Source organism: Mauremys mutica, chromosome 17 (genome assembly GCF_020497125.1).
Source record: "Mauremys mutica isolate MM-2020 ecotype Southern chromosome 17, ASM2049712v1, whole genome shotgun sequence".
In the NCBI taxonomy this organism is placed as follows: domain Eukaryota; kingdom Metazoa; phylum Chordata; order Testudines; family Geoemydidae; genus Mauremys; species Mauremys mutica.
In genome coordinates this window covers 24,901,056-24,921,748 of record NC_059088.1, presented here as the reverse complement: position 1 = coordinate 24,921,748, position 20,693 = coordinate 24,901,056, and the positions used below count along the sequence as shown (strand labels likewise).

Here is a 20,693-nt window from a genome sequence, read left to right as displayed (position 1 = left end):
TGTACTTACCGCCTGAGATTCTATTTTGATTAAATATAAAATTATAGAAAAAGGATACGCACACAGGTGGCTGCTCCCTTCCCTTAAGGCAGCACCATCCTCAACAGGAGTTGAAACAGGAGGAGCATTAGGTTTCTATGTTCCCCATCTAAAGCTCTATTGTGAGGCGAGGTTAGACGATCAGGGAGAGCGGCTGCTCAGAACTCTGGATGCAGAGGCCAGCTGCACTGGGCTTTGAACCCCATATGAACTCTGTTTAAGAATGATTCCAGCTAACTTGGCTTCAAACACCATCAGGAGCAGTGTGGTCCAGTGAAGAGAGGGCAGAGTTGTGGCATCTATTCCTAGCTGTACTGCATAACATTGGGTGTGTCCCCTGCCCCACTCTATGCCTCAGTTTCCCATCTATACAGTGGGGATAATAGTGCTGCCCTGCCACAGTAGGTGTGAGAAGAAATACACTAAGAACTGTGAGATGCTCAGCTACTGTAGTGATGGAGCCAGGCAAGTACCTTAGATAGACAACACCACAGATGGGGTTCTGCACATGCAAAAGGGACCCTACCAACCTATGGAATATGTGAACCAAATAATAATGGGAGAGAGAACTGAAGAGACCATGGAACACTAGCGGTTTCCCATCTGATGGGTGGAGTGAGGCACGGAGCCAGGGATGCACAGAGGTCTGAGGCTCGGGAGAGAAGCAGCTGCTCCGAAGCGGCTCCTGTACCCGAGGAGGGGAGACGGTGTAAACCCGAGCACCGGGGCAGTCAGGCCCTGCTGATGCACCCTTCAGGCACGTGCTTGGTAGCACGGCAGTCTCCGGGGACGGGCAGGCGGCGCTGCGAGCTCGGGAGTGTGCAGGAGGCCGAGCGCAGCGAGCTGCCGGCAAGCGAACCTCCCCCTTGCAACGCTCCGCGCGCCTGGATCCCGGGAGCCTCCTATTGGACACAGCCGGGCTGTGCGCAGGCGCGCTAAGCTCCCGCCGCGGCGGCGGCGCCGGAAGCGGACTCCAGTTCCCAGCGTGCCCCGGGGCAGAGGCGGGTTTCCGGGCGCTCAGTGCTGACTCTGGCTTCCGGTGCCGCAGGGCGAGCCGGGCCGCGGCGGTGAGCGGGGCCACGGGCGGGTTCTGGGTCGGGCCGGGGCCCCGGGGAGCCGTGCGGGTGTGGAGGGAAGGTGGGGTCGGGGGGGAACCAGGGGGTCCGGGGGATCCGGAGGGCAATGGGGGTTGGGGGGGTCTGAGGAGGGAAGGAGGTTTGCAGGGGAGCCCCGGGGGCGGTGGTTGCGGGGGGAGCCATGGGGTTGGGGGGATCCGGAGGGCAATGGGGGTTGGGGAGCCTGAGGGGGAAGGAAGGTTTGGAGGGGAGCCCAGAGGACGGTGGTTGGGGGGAGCTGTGCGGGTAGGGGGGAAGGGGGGGGGGTTGGAGGGGAGCCCAGGAGATGGTGGTTTGGGGGGGACGGTTTGGATGACCCAGAGGTGGGGGTTTGGGTGGGGAGGGCTGTGGAAGTACATAGGGGAGGTCTCTGACACGTCAGCGCTCCATGGAGGAAAGGCAGCTAGGGAAGTTCTCCAGGCAGCCTATAATCAGGCTGTGGGGTTCCTGACTTGCTGCCTGTTCTGGCTCCAGAAATGCCATGGAAATGGAGCCACGTGGCTGAGCGTAGCAGCCAGGCCCTAATGCTTCCTGGTAGAAAGAGCAGTGTGTGCCACAGAGACGGGGGACGTATACTCGGCATAAGGAAGCAATCATCTGTGGCTGCGGGAGGAGGTGGTGGGAAAAGACATGACTGTGCCCTGTACAGGGGCTGAGCAGGAGATGGGAGTGAAAGAGCCACTTTTGCATACTTTCATTTAAGGTAGATCACGGATTCTCCAGCCTTTTCATGCTGTTGTCCAATATGTGTTAGAATAGATGGATCTTTTCCCAGACCCAACCCCCTCACTACTTGATTATCAAAATATAATTTCACAAGCCCCTGGGAAGGGCTGTGTGATATAAGACCACTGTTTAGGAATCACTGTATTAGCCAATTACTCAAGACTTTGTTGTGGCTAGGGAAGACCATGGCGCTGTAGCCTCAAAAATCTCAGAACTACAGGATGAGAGGTTTCCTGAGAGACCTATGGACAGGCATTTATATTGGCTATGATTTCAGGCTAGGTCTGGTTATCTGCCATCAAAAGAGAGGATGGATACAGAAAGCCAAAGGGGTGGTAGGAGCTTAGTGGAGTGAGTGGGGTGTCAGATCATCAGGACAGAGCTCTCTCACTTTTTTTGTCTGGGAAGAAGAGGTTTGTGCCAGGGCTGAAGAAAAGGAGTGTGCACTTTGGAAGGGTCTGCAACCAAACAGCGTTTGGATGGGAGCGGACTGATGTTTGAATATCTGTGTGTGAGAGTAAAGATATGAAATATATGGGCCCTCAAGTTAACTTTGTCTTAAATAACATGTTCTCTATTCTACTGCTAACAGCTGATATTAAATTAATTACTTTAAAAAACAAATCTTTAAGCCATTTGTTTTTCTCTCATCTGAATATAGGCTAGTAATTTTCCAGGTCATTTCTAGTCAGTTGCAATTCTCAGGTGCTAACACAATGCTGCAGTGTTTGTTTGCAGACACTGCAGGGGAATGTTGTTGTGGTGTGTGTTAAATTGTTTCCACTGGATTTCAAAGGAGAAATAGCAGCAAGGTTTTGTCTGGTCTTAGATATGAGACAGTAGTGGGCCCTTGTTGCCTAGAAGGCCAACGGCATATTGGGCTGAATTAGTAGGAGCATTGCCAGGAGATTGGGGGAAGTGATTATTCCCCTCTATTTGGCACTGGTGAGGCCACACCTGGAGTATTGATCCAGTTTTGGTCCCCCCCACTACAAAAGGGATGTAGCGAGTCCAGCAGAGGGCAACAAAAATGATTAGGGGGCTGGGGCACGTGAATTAGGATTGGCTGAGGGAACTGGGGTTATTTAGTCTGCAGAAGAGAAGAGTGAGGGGGGATTTGATAGCAGCCTTCATCTACCTGAAGGGGGGTTGCAAAGAGGATTGCTTTCGTGTACGATGTTTGAAACCACGCAGCTGCCTGTGCTTCATAACACATTGCACTTATGTATCTATTCTGCTGTCTGCTATTGCCCCCTCCAGAAGGCCGCCACCTCCAATTTTTCCTCTTTAGAAACTTGGGCATTACCAGTGAATGTTTTCCCCTCGCAGATGAAGCTGTTAGCTCTTGCTGTGTTTGCCCTGCTGTCTGTTGCTCACAGCGAGGAGGGAGCCAGGCTACTCGCCTCTAAATCTCTGTTAAACAGATATGCGGTGGAGGGGAAGGACCTGACTCTGCAGTACAACATCTACAATGTTGGCTCCAGGTAAGGCTGGTCTGTGTTCTTGGTACCTATCAGATGCCTGGCTCTGAAGGACACGGAGTGTTAGAGGTGTGTCTCTGCGGTGTGTGTTCCCCTAGCTCGGGGAGGAGGGAGACATCTAGAGTAAAAGCCTTTCTCAAGCTCCTCCCAAATCCCCTCTGGGGGCAGGAGCGAATAGAGGGGAAGAATCTCTGTTCATAGATTATAAGTCCAGAAGGGTCCACTGTGGTCACCTAAGGTTTTCTGTTACCGCTGTTAAAATGACTCTTCTCACTGGAGTCCATAGGACTGTTGACTTGAGCAGGAGTAAAGTTGCAGAGTATGAGCCCCCTATCAGGCCCACTTGGGAAGGGGCATTATACGTGGCTTCCAGGGTGATGAGACTAAAGTGTGCAGGGGGTTTTTTGGAGTGTGGGAGAGGAATGTGATTCTGGAGGCTGTGAAAGGGTCTCAGTGGATTCCTGTGTATGGGAGCAAATCAGTGTTCATTGTGTTGCTGTTTTAGACTCCATGGCTTCTCTGTCTCTGTCTGTCTCTCTCTCTCTCTGTCTCCCTTCCGCCCGCAAAGCTCATGTCTAAGCTCTTACCAGGTTCTGGCACTCCACTCTCTAATCCCCCTGTTTCCCCTTTCCTCCCTGTTCCAGCCCTGGTCTCTGCCTTCCTCACGTGTGTCTTTGACTGCATCATCATCCACCGGTGTCCAAAATGCTGCAGTTGAAAATCACCTTCCTTTCCTGTCACTCGTATCCCCAATGCGGGGCTCCCCTCCTCATGTGCATAGACCTCCTCTGGCTTCCCGGGCTCTTTCCACAGCCAATTCCTTGTCCTCCACTTCATGGCTCCTCCCCGCTCTTCCGCCCCAGGTCCAGCTCGTCCTACTCGGCAGTCATTTCTCCTTGACGCCGTCTTCCTTCTACTCTCATCTTTGAGGCTTTTTACTCCAGATCAGCAGCTAGCACTGAACTTTCCCCTGATTGTGAACCAGCCTGTAGCATCATAGGGTTAGAAGGCACCGCCAGGATCATCTAGTCTAACCCCCAGTGGGACTCCCGCTAATGCATACCCCAGGCTCTGTTCATGACCCCTCTCTCTGTTGTGTTTAGTGCGGCTTTGGATGTGGAGTTGTCGGATGATTCTTTCCCCCCGGAAGATTTTGGCATTGTCTCTGGAATGCTTAACGTCAAGTGGGACAGGATTGCTCCGTATCTTTTTGTAGTTTGAAACAATCTCCCCTCATGCCATGTCCTGGGTCTGTTCTTGGGCTCCTCCTTGTCCCCTCTGATGCCCAAGGATACCAAGACACTTCCAACTCCGTGCATCATCCCTGAAATGCAAGCGCACCTGACTTCTGGCTAAGCTGCGAGGGCCAATCCCAATAAAGTGCCCTGGGATTGCGAGTGTCCTTGCAAACAAGAACTAGTTCTCGGGTCTCACAACACATGGCCGCCCCTCACATTAAATTGCATGGAACTCCATTCATCCGTCAGGGAAGGAGGAATAGATGAGTTGTCCCTGTAAGGGTCTGAATCTGTAGTTCAAGGTGGTTTTAAGATTTCAAACCTGCTGGTTAGACACCCCCCCTATGTTTTGAGTCTTGCACCCCCTGTCCCCTGGAACATAATGCAATTTGTTTCCTTAACTGTCTGCTACCCAGAGCCAGCAACGTATCTCACACTGTGGTCCTGAGGCCCCTCAAAGCTGGTTACTTCAACTTCACCTCAGCTACCATCACCTACCTGGCACAGGAGGGAGGGCAGGTTGTGGTGAGTGGCTACTACCTTCTTTGTGAACTGGATCATGTACAGGATCCTTATGGCAGATCTTACAGCAGAGCTGCACAGTGTGTGCTCCTAGACACAACCGTAGAGGGATGATAGATCGTCCCTCTCTCGTCTCATGTAGTGTTTGCCACGCAGCGTCTGCAATGCCAAGAACAGCGGGCAGATGCTATTTCTCTTCCCTCCATTTCAGGTTGGCTTCACCAGTGCTCCTGGGCAGGGAGGAATCCTGGCTCAGAGAGAGTTTGACAGGAGGTTTTCCCCTCACTTTGTAAGTACCATTAAACCAGTAATCCATTTTCTCACAGTGACTGTACAGTTGAAATCCGCGTTGGCCTTTTCTGTGTGCGTGAAAGCGGAAGCCCAGGCACTAAATTAAAAGCCACCTGGGAAGCAAGTTTTTGGGGCAACTTCTGCAAAATCTTGCAAGAAGAGTGAAAATTAATTCATCATGGGCCGTTAGACTCGCTTCTAGGAATGAGCCTGTGTTGTAGGGTTCGGATCAAAACGCTTGGGCGGTGGGGGCTCAGGTATGAGATGCTGGGAGTTCAGCTGTGGATAACCCGTCTCAACTCTACTTCTAATGGGTTTTCCCCTTCTGCTAGCTCGACTGGGCAGCTTTCGGAGTGATGACCCTTCCCTCCATCGGAATCCCTCTGCTGCTGTGGTACTCGAGCAAGAGAAAATACGATACCCCCAAGACCAAGAAGAACTGAGGAAAGCCAAATGCAGCCAGCCCCCAGAGCTCAGGAACCCCGCTTAGAATGACAGTGTACTCAGAGTAGCAGCAATCAACCCTCCAGATCAAGTGACTGGGCCACCAGTTCAGTGCTGGCAGGGGCAGGATTGGTATAATTCTTGTGGCCAGTCGCTTTCTTGAGGGTTTTCTTAACCCTTTCTCAGCAGGTCTGGAGCAAATACCTCTCCGGTTCTGTTGTAATTAAGCTCCAGCCGCTGTACAAGAACGCTAGTAACGCCCAAGGAGTGTGGGGCTGAGAGCCTTTCTGCAGCATCGGTGGCATCACCCCTGCTTGCCGAATGCCAGTCGTGTGTGGCCAGATCTCCACAATCCTCCTCGATCTTGGATCAGCCCATCACCCTCGCTCCTCAGCATTTTATGTTTCTTACAGCTGTCACTGAGAGGATTGATCAAGTGACGGTAACAGAGACCTCCTTTCTATGCAGGTTTATTAGTGCCATTCCCTCTCAGCCAAGCGGTGGCCTATGAACCCCCATAGAAAGATGCCTGCCCTAGAGAGAATGTTGGCTACGTTGTTATATTTTGGTGAGCAATTGACCGCCGTTTTTCTGATGACTCTGTTGAGACGTGTGTGACTGTACGCGCCAAGGGTTTTATAATAAAATGAACACCACAGAGTGAGTCTCTCTCTTCTCCTACCAGTAAGTCCCACAGTCAGACTGGTGGGTTTCAGGAGCCGTACCTAGAACTACAGTAAATCCAGTGGGTGTTGAGGCTCTGTCTGTATGCACCAGCAGCCGGCAGATCCAGCTGAAAGAGTATACCAAGCCCTTGTCTTCATTAGGATTAATGGTCTGTGTTTAACACATGTTAAAATCCTACTGAGGATCCAACCCTCCCTCCAGGGTCCCTTGCGAGCAGTTGCCACATGTTAGAACTAAAACTCAGTGTAGATGAGGCACGTTGAACACTCCACTTTTTTTAGACTAGACATTGCCAAAGAGCTTAAACTCTAAGAGACGGGATGGGAGAGAAACAGCCCTACCAAGGGTAAGTGACTTGCCCAAAGCTGCATGGCCAGGAATAGAACCCAGATGCTCGTAGCTCCCAGTCCAGTGCTGGGTGCTCAGTACCATGCTGGCTGACATGAAGCTTTGAAACACCTGGTGTCCAAAGCACAGCAGAATGTGTGGCACATAACACTGCACTCTCCCTGGGGAGTGGATTAGCTGGGATCAGTCTAGAGTAAAACCCCTTTACAGCCCTCAAGAGCTGAGAGAAAATTGAAGTGGGTCTGCTGTACCTGCTCAGCTCTCTGTACCTTTGTGTATTGGCCGCTGGCTTCTGATGAGTTTTGAGCTGCCCTGTCTAGGGTGCTGTCCTCTGGAGCCTAGCTTCCAGCAAAGGCAGGAGGCACCTGTGTTCCCAAACTGCTTGCTGTCTTCTTATAATGATAGAAGCTTTAGAGTAGGAGCCCCAGCAATGGGACTTATTTTTTTTTTCAAATGCAAAAGATTTTCATAAGTGAAAACCAGGCCCGGGAGGCTCCCCAGGCGGCCCTGCTGCCCTCTTGTGCTTCAGGTCCATATTGCAGCTTATCTGTGCCCTCCTGCAGTGAAGTGACTTCTTACAAGCCAGTTCTCTGAATTGCCTTTCTAGAGATGTCTGCCTTGATTTGGTGGTGGGGTGGGCCCTGACTGGCCTTGGGCAGCGAGAATAGATGAATGTAAGCCAGGCAAACTACACCAGAGGTCCCCATTGGAGGAGATGGGTGTACATGACCTCAGGTGCGGGGGGAATAGAAGTGGGTGGTTTTTGGCAACCTCAGAAGAGAGTGCAGGGATTGGCCAGATCTAAGGCCCGTTCCCAAGGGCAGCGTGTAGTGGGCAGTTTGCCTTGTTGCTACTGCACAGCCTGTTCTCGGCAAAGAAGCCTTTGGTCTGCAGGGCTGTCAAACCAGCTCTAAATTCACACACGCGATTCAATTTAGTCTGCGCCAATTTCTTTCCACCTCCTTCCAAATGAGAATCGCAGAGAGCTTCATGGCCATTCATGAATTAAACCTTTCAGTCCCTCCCTCACTGGAATTAACCATCCCCATTTCACATATGGGGAAACTGAGGCATAGAAAGCGGATGTCACTTGCCTCAAGCACTCAGAGGGGGAAGAACTTGGGTCTCCTGCCTTCTAGCCCTGAACCTTCCCTATGTGCCCCATCATCTTTTCTCTGTCGACCAGGCTTCTGTGAACAGGACCCTGATGGGTGCTGCTAAAGTAGCTGCAGGATTATTATTTTTTTTGCCACTCAGAGCAAAGCGGTCTTGTTATCCAAGAATTCCGTGTCGGTGGCCCAAGCTCCCAGGCTCTGCTGGAAGCAAACACTGCAGCTTTGTCACAAGAACAATGTTTCCAAGGCAGGATTTCTCACCCCCTCGTCTCAACTGCTCGCTGCCGCCACCGGTTTCACCCTTTGTTTTGACTGAGGAGTGTTGCAGTTGGCAGGATCAAGGAAACCATTGATGCTAATACTGAACAAAGGAGCTCCGCTCCACGAAGGGTGTGCGGGGGGGGGGGGGGGGCTTAGAAGCTGAACTAACAGGTCTAACTGGTGCATCCCACTTCCCAGCATTAATGCTTTGTGCTGCCTTGCGTTGAGTGTCCCAAAACAAGGGAGCTTTCCTTGTGAGCCTTGGCTTTGGGAAGACTGTTACTCATCCTTTGCAGCTGCCTCTCCTGGTGATCTCTGGTAGGATGGATTGCAGGCAAACAGGTGAGAACCAACAGCTACACCTTGCACACATGTTGCTTTATTTGCTGCCTTTCAAGTTCTGTGGGGGGATGCTTAGAACAGCGGCTCTCAACATTTCCAGACGACTGTCCCCCTTTCAGGAGTCTGATTTGTCTTGCGTACCCCCAAGTTCCACCTCACTTAAAAACGACTTGCTTACAAAATCAGCCCTAAAAATACAACCGTGTCACAGCTCACTATTACAGAAAAAGGGCTTGCTGTCTCGTTTTTACCATAGCATTGTAAAATAAATCAATTGGAATATAAATCTTGTACTTAAGTTTCAGTGTGTAGTATATAGAGCAGTATAAAGTCACTGTATGAAATGTTAGTTTGTACTTGCTTCGCTAGCGCTTTTGCTGTAGCCTGTTGTAAAACTAGGCAAATATCTAAAGGAGTTGATGTACCTCCTGGAAGACCTCTGCGTCCCCATGCCCCTGATTGACAACCACTGGTTTAGAAGGACCTTGATAACGACTGGTCCTAGGAGGCTGGTCCTGTCTGATCTGTGTAACCTTTGTCTGCGGGGCTGTCAGGCCGGGACCTTACAATGGTAGCATTATTTATTGGTACCGTGGTAGCACCTAGGAGCCCCTGTCACCGATCGGGACCCCAGCGTGTGCAAGGTGCTGTACAACATGGAACAAAAAGATGATCCCTGCTCCCAAACTGTCTCACATTTAGAAAGACACAAGGTGGGCGAGGTCATCTTTTATTGGCCCAGCTGCTGTTGGTGAACAGAAGGGACTGGTGTGGCTATAACAATACTGCATACATCTAAAATGTGTGAATTTCCCAGCTCTCTCTACGTGGGGTAACAGTACAGTGTGCTTCCCAGGGCAGGAGCTTAGAGTTTTCTGCCCTCTTCCCTTCCCCCTCCCCAGGAGATGGGCGTTCTCCTCCTATAGACGGGAAAACTGAGTCTGCGTGCCCTGTATTTAGACTGTCACCTCGTGGACAGTCTGGTGCATTTGCTCACAATGAGATGGTTCTAAGAACAGATGCAGCCTAAATCTAAGGAGTTGTCTGTGGGACTAGCTGTAGGCTGTGCCTGGTCACTGGGGAGACGGGGGTTCACCCCTCACCCCATCTCTGAGGAAGGAAGGACTGGAGAGAAAATCGGGCACATGGGCTCTGTGGCGACTGCCCCCATCGATGGCCAATTGCAGTCATGGCAGCAGGACGCAGAGACTTAAGGGATGAAGGTGCCTTTCTCCACTAGGGGTCAGGCTTTCCCGGCTGCTGGATGCCAGCAGTTCCCAATGGTGTCCCTTGAAGTACTGGGTGCTCAGGTGCTAAAGCTTGAGGGAGACACACCAAGACCATTGTAGAGCTGGCCTGTGCCCGCCGTTCCCTTACACCTGCTCCAGGCTGGATTGAAAATGGATCCTGAGGCTGGAAGCCTCCACTGGCCTCTCCGCAGCTCTCCATGTGGTGGTGTGAATTCAACTGTGCTGTGGCTCCTCCGAAGCAGCGGGCGGGCCCGTCGTCCTTGCGCTGGGCCTGATTCTTACTGCAGCCCGCGGCTGGTACCGGCTCATCTTTGGAAACCTGCACAAAGGTCCCGGTGTCACCTGTTTGCTTAACAGGCTGTGGTCATGTTTACTGAACTAGCCAGAATATGGAAGAAAGGGCACGATCACAGACAGAGCCAAGGTACAAGCTCTGGGACCTGCTGGCAGCTCTTGCTCGGGAAACCTTTCATGCTAGATAAGGGCTAGCTGGATCAGTGCTAGAACTGTCTGAAGAGCAGCCAGATGCTGCAACGTGTGTGTGGTCAGTAGGGGGTGCTCGTCTCTCAAGTAATGTCCCTGTGCACCCCCAGGGCTGTGATGCGGGACCAGGGATGCTTAAAATGAACAAGGCCTTAATTGTTTGTGCATAGAACCCTCCAGGGGACTATTTTTAAATCTTGTTCCTGCTATTATGGCAGGATCCCAGTCCCGCTGCAGGGCTCTGCTTGCAAGCTTTAAAAACCTTCCTCCTAGCTTGGAAGGTTGGAAATTAAACTGGTGCATTAGTGGCCAGGGTAGGTTCCTCATTCCCCCTCTCCCCCAGGAGAGATCTAGTCCATCCAACAGCCCACCCCTATCCTGAAGGACCTAAGGCATTGAGCAGTTGGCCACGTGCATCCGCCACCTGGATGCATCTGGTCTGGTTGGGGGTCCACTACCATCCTCTATCCAGCCAGGCCTCTTCCGTCAGGCTCCACCCAGACATGGCTGGTACGTTGTCTTGCTCCCCATGCACCTGGCGTGCTTGGCGGCAGTCGAAGGGTTAACACACTGGCTCCCACAAGGCGAAGAAGGGACAGTCCCAGAGCTTGGAGCTGATTCGGAGGCAGGCGGTGGCTGGACCCACTGTTTGGAGAAGGCAGCATCCAGCAGCGTGTGGGCAGGGTGATGTCATGGAGGCCTGAGTCACCGCCGCAAAAGGTGTCACCTCCATTGTCCAGCCCTGCCCAAAGCCGCCTTATCACTGCTCCCGGTGGGGCCCCGGCTGGCTTGTGTGCACCCGCTGCAGCCCCGGACCTTCCCTGGGTCAGGCTGCGCGGAGCCTGCACCAGTGAGCTTTGGAGACTGCCACGGGGGCCTAACCACCCTGGCAGCCAGTGATAATTCGCCCTAGGTCTCCCGCGCCTTCCGCTGGAGGGTCTCAGCGCGCGTTGCCCACGCTCATGACTGAAGCCCCGCGCCCGGCCGGGGAGGTAGCTCAGTGTCACCCCCTCTCTGAGCTGCAGTTTCCCCAGCTGTGGACAGGTCACCCCCAGCGTCCTCCGGGGAGTAAGTGGCAGAGCTGGGAACAGCGGCCCGCTGCTCTTACCATTAGATCCCACTCTACCGCAGCCAGGAATTCAAGCCAGGAGTCCTGGCTTAGCCCCCTCCCGCTTTAACCACGAGGTCGCCTCCCTCTGCCTGCGTACCATGACAGGTGGGTGCTTGGTGCTCTGACCTCCCAGAGGAAGCCGTACTGGTTTGCAGATCTTGGCTCCCGGGAAGCCAATTTCCCATCTGCAGGGGGGAGCTGAGCTCCCCCAGACAAGCACCACCTTTGGGGAGCACTGGCAGCCGGGGTGGGGATGCAGATCTCAGTTGCCATCTGCAGGATGCTGCTCCCCGCCCCCGGCCCTTAGCACCATGCTGGGCTCTGTCTGCTCCCTTTCTGCAGCACCTCCTGTTCTCCCCAGGTCTCCCGTCCCCCCCGGATTAGCAAGGCCTGACTGAATCGCTGCTCTCGGCTGTGGGACTGTCGGGTTGGGTCTACGCAGCACGGAGACACCCGCGGCTGGCCTGTGCCAGCCGACTCGGGCTCGCGGGGCTGTCCCCCTGCTGTGTGGACCACGGCTCCAGGACCCTGCCAGGCGGGAGCCATTTCTCTGCGGGGCTCCTCTGTCTCTGCTGGGCCGGAAGAAGATCCCCTAGCATGTCACAGAGTGATCCTTGACATCCCAGGGGGGAGGCAGGTGACGGCGGCCCCCTTCTCACAGGTGGGGAAACTGAGGCACCCAGCCGGTAAAACCAGAGGCAGGATGAGACCTCAGGACTTCCCCATTCCCAGCCTCCTGCTCCAGGCTGCTTCCAAGGAAGCTTTTCTTTCTTTCTTTTCTTTTGTGGTCCAGGCTGCACCCTGGGTATTTTGCAGCCTTCAAAAGGCGGCCGCTTGCTGCTGAACCAAAGGTCCCCCCGCGGTGGCCGCCTCTGCCTCCTGGAGGAGCCCAGCGCCCGGGTGAGCCCCGCTGGGGCAGGGGCAGGCGAGAGGCAGGCGCTGGAGGAGGAGGATGCAGGCGGAGCTGGCCCCGAGGGTGAAGGGTTAACAGCGGGGAGGATCCGAAGCGCTGGGCGGGTCCCGGCTCTTTGATTCGGGGTGAGCGAGGAGACGGGGGAGGAACCTGCAAGTGGCGAAGAAGCGAGGCTGGAAGCGGGAGCTGCAGGAGGGGAGCGGGGTCCTGCCGGGGCATAGCGGATCCGCCACCCCGCAGCCCTCCCGGGGGAGCAGCCGCCCCCAGCCCAGCAGGTACGTTCCTGCCGCCGCTTTCCCCCCATCACCTGCAACAGGTGCCAGCCCGCCCGCCCCGACCCCTCCGGGGGCTGGGCCAGGTGCGTCTCTCCACCTGGGCTGGGGTCGCCCGGCGAGCTCCGGAGAATGGGCCGAGCCCTGCCCTGCCCCCCGGGCTCGGCCCCTGCCCTGCCCCCTGGGCTCGGTCTGTTGACGATCCTGTGGCTTCCTGGGTAACCTTTGCCCCGTGCTTTGGTGTTTAAAAAGGGCAAGGGAGAGGCGAGCTGGCAGCCGTCTCCGGGGCTAGTTAAAGCAGCGTCGTGGCATTAAGGTGGCTGCTCCCAGTACAGCTCTTCCCGCACGGTCAGGGGGACGAGCTACACCCGAGTACCTGCGTCCACACAGTCGGAAATCCCACCCCTACCGACAGAGCTGTGCCAGGACCAAGCCCAGACCTCTCGGTCTGTCCCAGCTCTGAATTCTACCACCTGAAGCCCCGGCTCTCCCTGCCCTCCAATTTTAGGTGTGGGGGTTAGGAGTGTGATTTTATTATCATCACTTATTTTATTTTACCGACACAGGCATGCTGCTAATAGCCCCTGCAGTTCGAATGAATGCTGCTTGGTGGAACCAGCAGAAGCTATTTGGGGACAAGCACTCTTATACCAGTGTAACTGTGTCCACACTAGAGTTTTCCCGTACAGGAGTAACTATACCTGATGAAACCCTCTAGCATAAGAAAGGCCTCAACAGATGTCAGATTTTTCTCCCATCTGGAGGGCTGGAGCGTGTGGCTGTGTTTAGTTATATTGAAAGTTTGGCTCAGCTTGGAAAAGTGACAGTGGAAATATGGCAGGTCTGCTTCTTGTGCGTTATCACTTTAGTGACAAATGACAATATAGTGCCATGAGCCCTGCAGAGCCAGCCTGGTTCTGGGTGCAGGAACTCCAGGGTATTCTACTTCACGCATGATCAATCAAATTGCTTCCTCTGTTCCCCTGGAGTCACACCTGGGGTGTTGTTGAGGGCAGAATTTGGGTGTTGAGGTGCAAGGTGGAAAGAATCCAAGTTCTGACTCTCAGATCCCCAGCTGGGTTTGCAGGGCTGGGTGCTTGGGGTGGGTGGGGGGAGAAAAGGAGAAGGGAGATCCCTTTGCTACAGAATCCTGGGAAGGTAATTTCATGGAGCCCACAACATCATTTTTTAGAACTGTCTTGGGGGGTGGGGGGAACCTGGCTCTGAACTCGCCCTAAGGGAAGCTGCCCCATCCCTTTTGCAAGTGATTCTCCTCTCAACCCATTTGCTTCTAATGGGTGCAAAGTGCTGGCTGAAAGGCCCCATACAAGTGCAAATCTGGGGCTGCTGGACCAAATTCATCCCTGCGTCACCTGGCTTCCCCGGAGTCATGGCGGGGATGCACTTTGGCCGAGGGTGTTTGAAGCACGTCTCCCCCTGCCCCAGTAATGCAGAGTATTGATCTTGGCTCCTTTCCTGAGGATGGCTTGCAGTCACAGCGTGAATCTGGTCTGAAGCGTGTTATTCAGTCCGGGGGGAGGGGGCTGCCAGCGTTGTAGCATAGAGCGCAGGGCCCCCACCCCTTGCATGTACAGGGGGGGGTGGCGGGGAGATGACTGGCCCGCATGAGATGAGCGGGCCGATCTCAGCACCCATTGTAGAAACAGCCCCGACAACCAAGAGGCCACCCAAGAGGCCATAGAGCCCAGAGCTAGACCTGGTTCAAGGTTTCAGTCGAAACAGGTTTCCAGCCGAAAAACGCCATTTTGACCGCGCTGAATTATTTTGCCGACTTGGATCCGTTTCGATGAACTGGCGTTCAGGAAACAAATTTGGAATTTCTTTGGGGAAAAATGCCGCAACGTGTTCGTTTCAAATGAAAAGTTTCCTCTTTTTTGGGCTCCAAAACGTCTTTGCCTTTTGAAATTCGCTTTCTGCTGTATAACTGTTGAAAACGGTCACATCAAAACGTTTCATTTCAATTGACCTAGAAGGATTTTTCCCCCCTGAAATTTCGTTACAGAAAAACTTCCGAATGTTTGGCTTTGGGGCCTGATTGAGGATGGAAAAAAATGTTAAGCTTGAAATATTTCACCGCATGGGCCCAACCAGTTCTACCTCCAATGGGCCATGGAGACGGAATTCCCCTCTCATCCCCCACGGTGTCCTTCTATGGTGGCAGTGAGACACCTTGGTCCATAGGTGGGCACCGTGCCCTGTCCTTACCTGGGCTGGGCCTGTTCTGTGGCTATTGGACTGGGCAGCCATCTATCCTGGATGGTTTAGACACAACAAATCCTGCATCTTGGCAGGGGATTAGACTAGATGACTCTTGCGGTCCCTTCTAACCCTCTGATTCTGTGACCTGGTCCATTGCCTAGTGGGGATCTTCACTGGGGATGGATTGGACGTCCCATGTCGGCAGGTTTTCGATCCCAGCCCAGCCCTCAATACGCTCAGGACCTGATCCAACATGTGCTGAAATCCAATGGAAAAACTTCAGCTGACTTCAGACTTGGGCTTTGGATCAGGGCCTTAATAAGATTTTGATCCCCTCCCACAGGAACTGGATTCTTTTCTTGCTAGCCTAAGCAGCGCCGAGGTTTGTACTTGGGGGAGGGGGGGGGGACTTTCCCCTAATCCTGAAAAGTCAGCACTGAAAGGAACATAAGAATTGCCAGACTGGATCAGACCCAAGGGGAGCCCTACAGCAGTGGATGTGAGATAATCTGCCCCCCAGCATCAGGTCTTATCCTGACCCCAAACAGAGCCTGGCTCAACCCCAAAGAGGTTTAATATCCCTTCCACTAGCCTAGCTCTGGGTAGTCATGCTAGCTGTATACATGTCCAAGCCCCTTTTGAGTCTTGCTGACTTCTTTGCCTTCGGAGTCATCCTGTGGCAATGAGGTCCACCGTCGAACTGCATACCGCACAGGGGACAGTATTTCCTTGTATCAGTTAGGAACTTGCCACCGGTTAATTCCACCTACTTGTTCCTATGTCAGGAGACAGGGAGGATCTGGATCCTGTGGGGGAAGGGGATTCCAGTGGCACCTCCCACGTGGGCCAATTTAGCAAGGTCTTACCCCTCATCTACCCCTGTTATGTTGTAAGGATAACAAAGCTGCTCATCAGTTGAGCCAGGAGCTGCGGCTCCAGTAACACGATCCACGAGCCTCTTTGTCACTCTGAGGCAGGTGGCTGTTGGAATTCTTTGCAAAACATAAACACAGGTTTTAAGAGGGCTGGGTGTTGATTTTAGCCCCATTCGTAAGTTACAACTGAGTCCACCACAATCCATTCCTTTCTGGGGGCCCCCCCGGGACTCAAATCCTTGCTGTGATCTGAGCTGTTCCGGGATGAATCTAGCAGGCAGCAAGATGCCTGGCTGAAAGAATGACCTGTAATAACCGGGGCAGATTCTAGAAGGAATGTGCAGGGATGTCTCCTGCTGTAGCACGAAGGCATGTCTTCCTGAACCCAGCATATAAACTCAGCCTGGAGCAACGAAGTTTTATAATGTCTGGCATTTAAAGCAGAAGAGATGTTTTCAGGATGTCCACGCACACTGTGTCGTGTTTGGATAGGGGTATGTTTCAGTCTGTGGGTGTGTCCAGGCATATAAGTGACTTACACTATCAAACAGTGTGTTCAGAGCCCTTGCTCTGCTCCACAGGACAGGATAAGAGTGTACTACAGCTACCAGCTGAGGGAGCTGCTCTCGCAGCTCAGGTGGTGTAGTCTTGTGCTTGAAGGTCTGGATTTCAAACTGCATCACTGAGCCCAGCGGGGACGGTGTGTCTGTGTGTGTTTGAATCTTTTGTGTACATGGGCGTGTTTATGTAGGGTCGGTGCATGCACCTGTCAAAGGTATTTTGGTGGATGGAGAGAATGTTGCCTAGGCTAGAAAAGGTGCCAGGCAGCGAGCTGGGAGTGTTGGACAGCTGGCTCCGAATGAGGGGCAGGATGGTGCAGTGGTTAGGGCTTGGAAGACATGGGGGTAAGTCCCAGCTCTGGGCCTCCATTCCCCATCTGTACAAGTGGAGCTAACAGCAGCTGCCCTGTGTCATGCGCTAAAGATCACGAGGTTCTGGGGCGGATGTGGGATGGGCCCTGGTTTCTCTCTTTGGGATCTTGGCCAGAGCCGCCCTGTTTTCACGCTGTTCCCTGCACGCTGGCACAGCTCCCACCTGCGCACGTTTCACTCCTGAGCAGCCAGACACTTCATGCCCCGATGCAGGGAGGGGAAGGAGCTGGTGGGGGCAGATTGTCTTGGATAAAATAATAATACCCAGCTGCTAGATGGTGCTTTCCATCAGTAAGGCTCCAAGTGCTTTCCCAAGTGGGTCAGTATGGTTAACCCCATTTTACAGATGGGGAAAATGAGGCAGAGGGAGGTGCAGTGACTTGCCCAAGATCACCCAGTAGGCTAAGGGCAGAGCTGGGACTAGAACCCAGGTCTGCTGAGTCCTGGTCCAGTGCTCTAGCCACTTGGACATGCTGCCTCCTCTTCCTTGATCCATTTTAAATGCACAGATTGACTCATTGGACAGGCAATGGCTTCTGTACCGGGATTGCTGGCTTGGTGAGGAGTAACTTGGGGTGCAGGAATAGATCCACATGAGTGGTGTATTTTCTGGGGTAGCAGCGTTTCCAGGAATGGCTTTGTTATTGAGGACCCCATACAAGCTACAGTGGGGTGCCCCCCCAAAATAATGTCCCAGTGCTGGAACAGGGGAACTGGATGCATATCTCACTAAGGCCCTAATCTGGACTCTCTCACTGTCGTTCCTGAGCACCTCACCTCTGTTTATCGTCACCACTCCCCTGTGAGGCAGGACTACTAGCCCCATTATACAGATGGGAAAATGGAGGCCCGAGCGGCTAAGTGACTTACCCAGGGTCACACAGGGAGTCTCTTGCAGAGCAAGGAATCGACCCCAGGATTTCCAGGTCCCAGGCCAGCCCTTCCCCTCCATCATCTATCCTGCCATGGAGCCCCCTAAAATCACTCTGTCTGACCCAGCCAATCCCACTGCTGCTGGGGTGGGGACGCAGCAGGGGATGTGTTTTAGGGGGCCACGGAGCTTTGAAGTGCCATGGGCTTATGGGTGAGTGTGTGTGAGGGGGCCCCCCGTTTGTGCCGATCCACAGCGGTTGTGAGTGTGGATTTCCCTATGCTCCCCTGCAGTGGTCACTGTGTTGCCAATTTAGTTGTTTTTCAGCCCCCCCTGTAAATTCGTACCCCCCCGCCCCATTTCAATTCCTGGCGAAAACACTAATCAGCCGCTCCCCTGACTCTGCATAGGGCTGACGCCGAGGTGTAGTCAGCGGTGCCTTTAGCAGTTACCAGATGCTCTTCTAGCCAGATCTGAGACTTCCACTGTAGCCCCACGGGCTTGGCTGGGTCCCTTGACGATTGGTGACTCAAGGCTCCGAGATCAGCAAACAGACTCTGCCACAAACAACCCACACCTTAGTGCCGTGTTTCCCGGGCAGGCAGGCAGGCCGGCCTTGTGCCCTGCAGGTCCAGTGCCCAGAAATGCGCAGCAGAGACGATGCAAACAGTAAAGGCAGAGGGATTTTTTTGTTTGTTTTTGCGGGGAGGGGGCTGGGAGGAATGGAAGAGGAAGAAGGGATGTCTACAGGGCAGAGGGGGAGCGGATACCATCGTGATCAGAGCCAGCAGGAAGAGAATTTAAGTGCCAGCGGGTGCCACCTGCTGTTGTCTGCACACCTTGGATTCCATTTGTTGTGCCAGTGTTTTGATGTGGCTTCTTGGTAGGTGACGCACGGCTGTGAATAGGACAGAATACCACACAGGCTGCTGCACCGAGCAGTTGCCCCCACTCCAGCTTTGGGTGAGATCCTGGGCAGAACACTCAGGTTTCTTTAAGCCCCACCTGTATGGGCAGAGGGGAGCATTGTTTAATGTCTCCTCCTGATCTATTATAATCAGTTTTGCGGTAACAGCCGGGAGCCGCAGTCATAGCCCAGCCCCCTGGGGTGCTAGGTGCTGTACAAACACAGAACAAAGCCACAATTCCTGCCCCAAAGAGCTTACAGTCCAACCTAACAGGACATGGCATTTATACAGGGCATAGGTTCTCAGCCTGGGGTTGGCAGAGAGAGGTCGGAGTCCTGACTGGCTGCTCATATTACTGAAAGGAAAGGGGGTCCTGGCTAGATCCTGGCAGGGTACGGGAGAGTTCTGATGCTGTGTTCTTGATATGAGAAAGGGTGAGAGCTGCTGGTCTGGTGCTGTGTGGACATTGATTCCTCTTTTCAGCTCCCTGAGAGGTGGGTCTGGGTTGTTCCCTCCATTTTACAGAAGGGTAAACTGAGGCACGGGGGAAGTGACTTGCCTGAGATGACACCCTGAGTCAGTGGCAGAATCCACAGTGGGGCCTCCTGGCCTGGCGCTCTAAGCCCTGGCCAGCATGCAAATCCCATGGACATCAGCGAGCACTGGAGGGCAGCGCCTCTTAGAGTCTTAGAGCTTGTATTTCTGTTCGGCGAGCCTCGCTTGGAGCACGAATCTGCCTTTCAAACAGCGGACTCTCCTGGGCCTGGGTCTGATTGGACACGGTTTGCTTCCCACTTGCTGGAAAGGGCTTTGCTGCTGCAATGTGACACGGGCATCTCCAGTGGAACAGACCTGCAAGTATTCCTGGGCCTCAGTTTCCTCACTTGTGAAACAGGGAAAGCAGCACTTCCCTACCGCGCAGCCTGTGGGGAGGATACACACAGGCTCGTGGGGTGCCCCCTGGCTAGATGCATTATTAATCTGTCCCTGCATAGGCTACCGGATGAGGGAGCTTGCTCTCTGCAACTGTACATGGCGTTAAGAGTACTGTTCTCATGATTCCAGCAAGGGGGTCTGGAGACCTGACAAGCCATGTGTTAGCCAATAGCCTGATAGAGGCGTGTTGCTCTGGGCACGTTATTTAACAGGAGAGAGTTAAATGCAGATCTACCTGCGTCCCTTGCCTTCCTCCACATCTGCTCTGCTCTCCTGCATGGTCTGGGGATGTTCCCGAGCAGGATTTATAAAGAGCCAAAGAAAAGGCAACCTGAACCCTTCAAGGCAATCCGTGCCACCCGCGAGCCCAGTGCAGGATGGGCTGGGAGTGATGAGGGCTAAGCCAGTTGCCCACCAGCCTGAAGTGCTTTGCTGCAGTTCAATCAGATCACTTTAAGAACGGATTTCAGCTGAATTAGTGCAACTTCTGTGTGGAGACAAAAATCGAGCCGCCAGGCCTGACTTCCACTCCCTCTGCCTTGTGCAACCACTCCGGTTCACGGTGAATGTAAAATGCAGCTAGATCTGGGTGTTTCCCACCCACTTTGTGTGAGGGTAAATGGTGGTCCCTACCGTCGCAATTGTATCCCAGCTCTTGTGATATTTAGTATTTTTTTTCCTTCAAGCCCCAACTCCTGGAGTCACGTGATTTGGGGAGAACATAAGAATGGCTGTACCGGGTCAGACCAAAGGTCCATCTAGCCCGGTATCCTGCCTACCGACAGTGGCCAATGCCAGATGCCCCAGAGGGAGTGAACCTAACAGGCAATGATTAAGTGATCTCTCTCCTGCCATCCATCTCCACCATCTGACAAACAGATGCTCGGGACACCATTCCTTACCCAGCCTGGCTAATAGCCATTAATGGACTTAACCACCATGAATTTATCCAGTTCTCTTTTAAACGCTGTTATAGTCCTAGCCCTCACAACCTCCTCAGGCAAGGAGTTCCACAAGTTGACTGTGCGCTGTGTGAAGAAGAACTTCCTTTTATTTGTTTTAAACCTCTGCTGCCTATTAGTCGCAGGGATTTGTTTAAAGTAAGTTTCTAGCTCTTGTGATTGCTGAGGGAAGCTGGACAACATGATCCCAACATGAAAGGCTCAGAGATCAGGAGGCAAAGGGGAAAAAAAAGAAGCCAAATTATTTATTTTTAAAAAATCTCATGATTTATCAGCTGATCCCATGATTGCATGGGGCTGATGCTGTTATGTAAATGACTCCATACAGTGCAGGGCAGTGGTGAAATCAGA

The 20,693-nt window shown here is 53.3% G+C and overlaps 1 protein-coding gene across 2 annotated transcripts; it reads left to right on the top strand.

The window, feature by feature from the left end:
* The first annotated feature begins 1,015 nt into the window (after nt 1-1,015).
* Nucleotides 1,016-6,516, top strand: SSR2 (signal sequence receptor subunit 2). 2 transcript variants are annotated; one of them, XM_044991925.1, is made up of 6 exons: nt 1,016-1,106; nt 3,210-3,364; nt 4,465-4,563; nt 5,016-5,124; nt 5,333-5,410; nt 5,745-6,516. In XM_044991925.1, the coding sequence occupies exons 2-6, from the start codon at nt 3,210-3,212 to the stop codon at nt 5,853-5,855; spliced, it is 552 nt and encodes a 183-aa protein (XP_044847860.1). In that variant the 5' UTR covers nt 1,016-1,106; the 3' UTR covers nt 5,856-6,516. The 2 variants fall into 2 exon arrangements, with proteins under 2 accessions (XP_044847860.1, XP_044847859.1); XM_044991924.1 differs by lacking the exon at nt 1,016-1,106 and adding an exon at nt 1,504-1,857.
* Nucleotides 6,517-20,693: the final 14,177 nt, after the last annotated feature.

Bases quoted from the DNA above. Each gene is read 5' to 3' on its own strand.
- SSR2 (XM_044991925.1), top strand. From the start codon at position 3,210: ATGAAGCTGTTAGCTCTTGCTGTGTTTGCCCTGCTGTCTGTTGCTCAC. The intron at 3,365-4,464 runs GTAAGGCTGGTC...TGTTGTGTTTAG, and splicing joins ATCTACAATGTTGGCTCCAG to TGCGGCTTTGGATGTGGAGT. The intron at 5,411-5,744 runs GTAAGTACCATT...CCCTTCTGCTAG, and splicing joins GGAGGTTTTCCCCTCACTTT to CTCGACTGGGCAGCTTTCGG.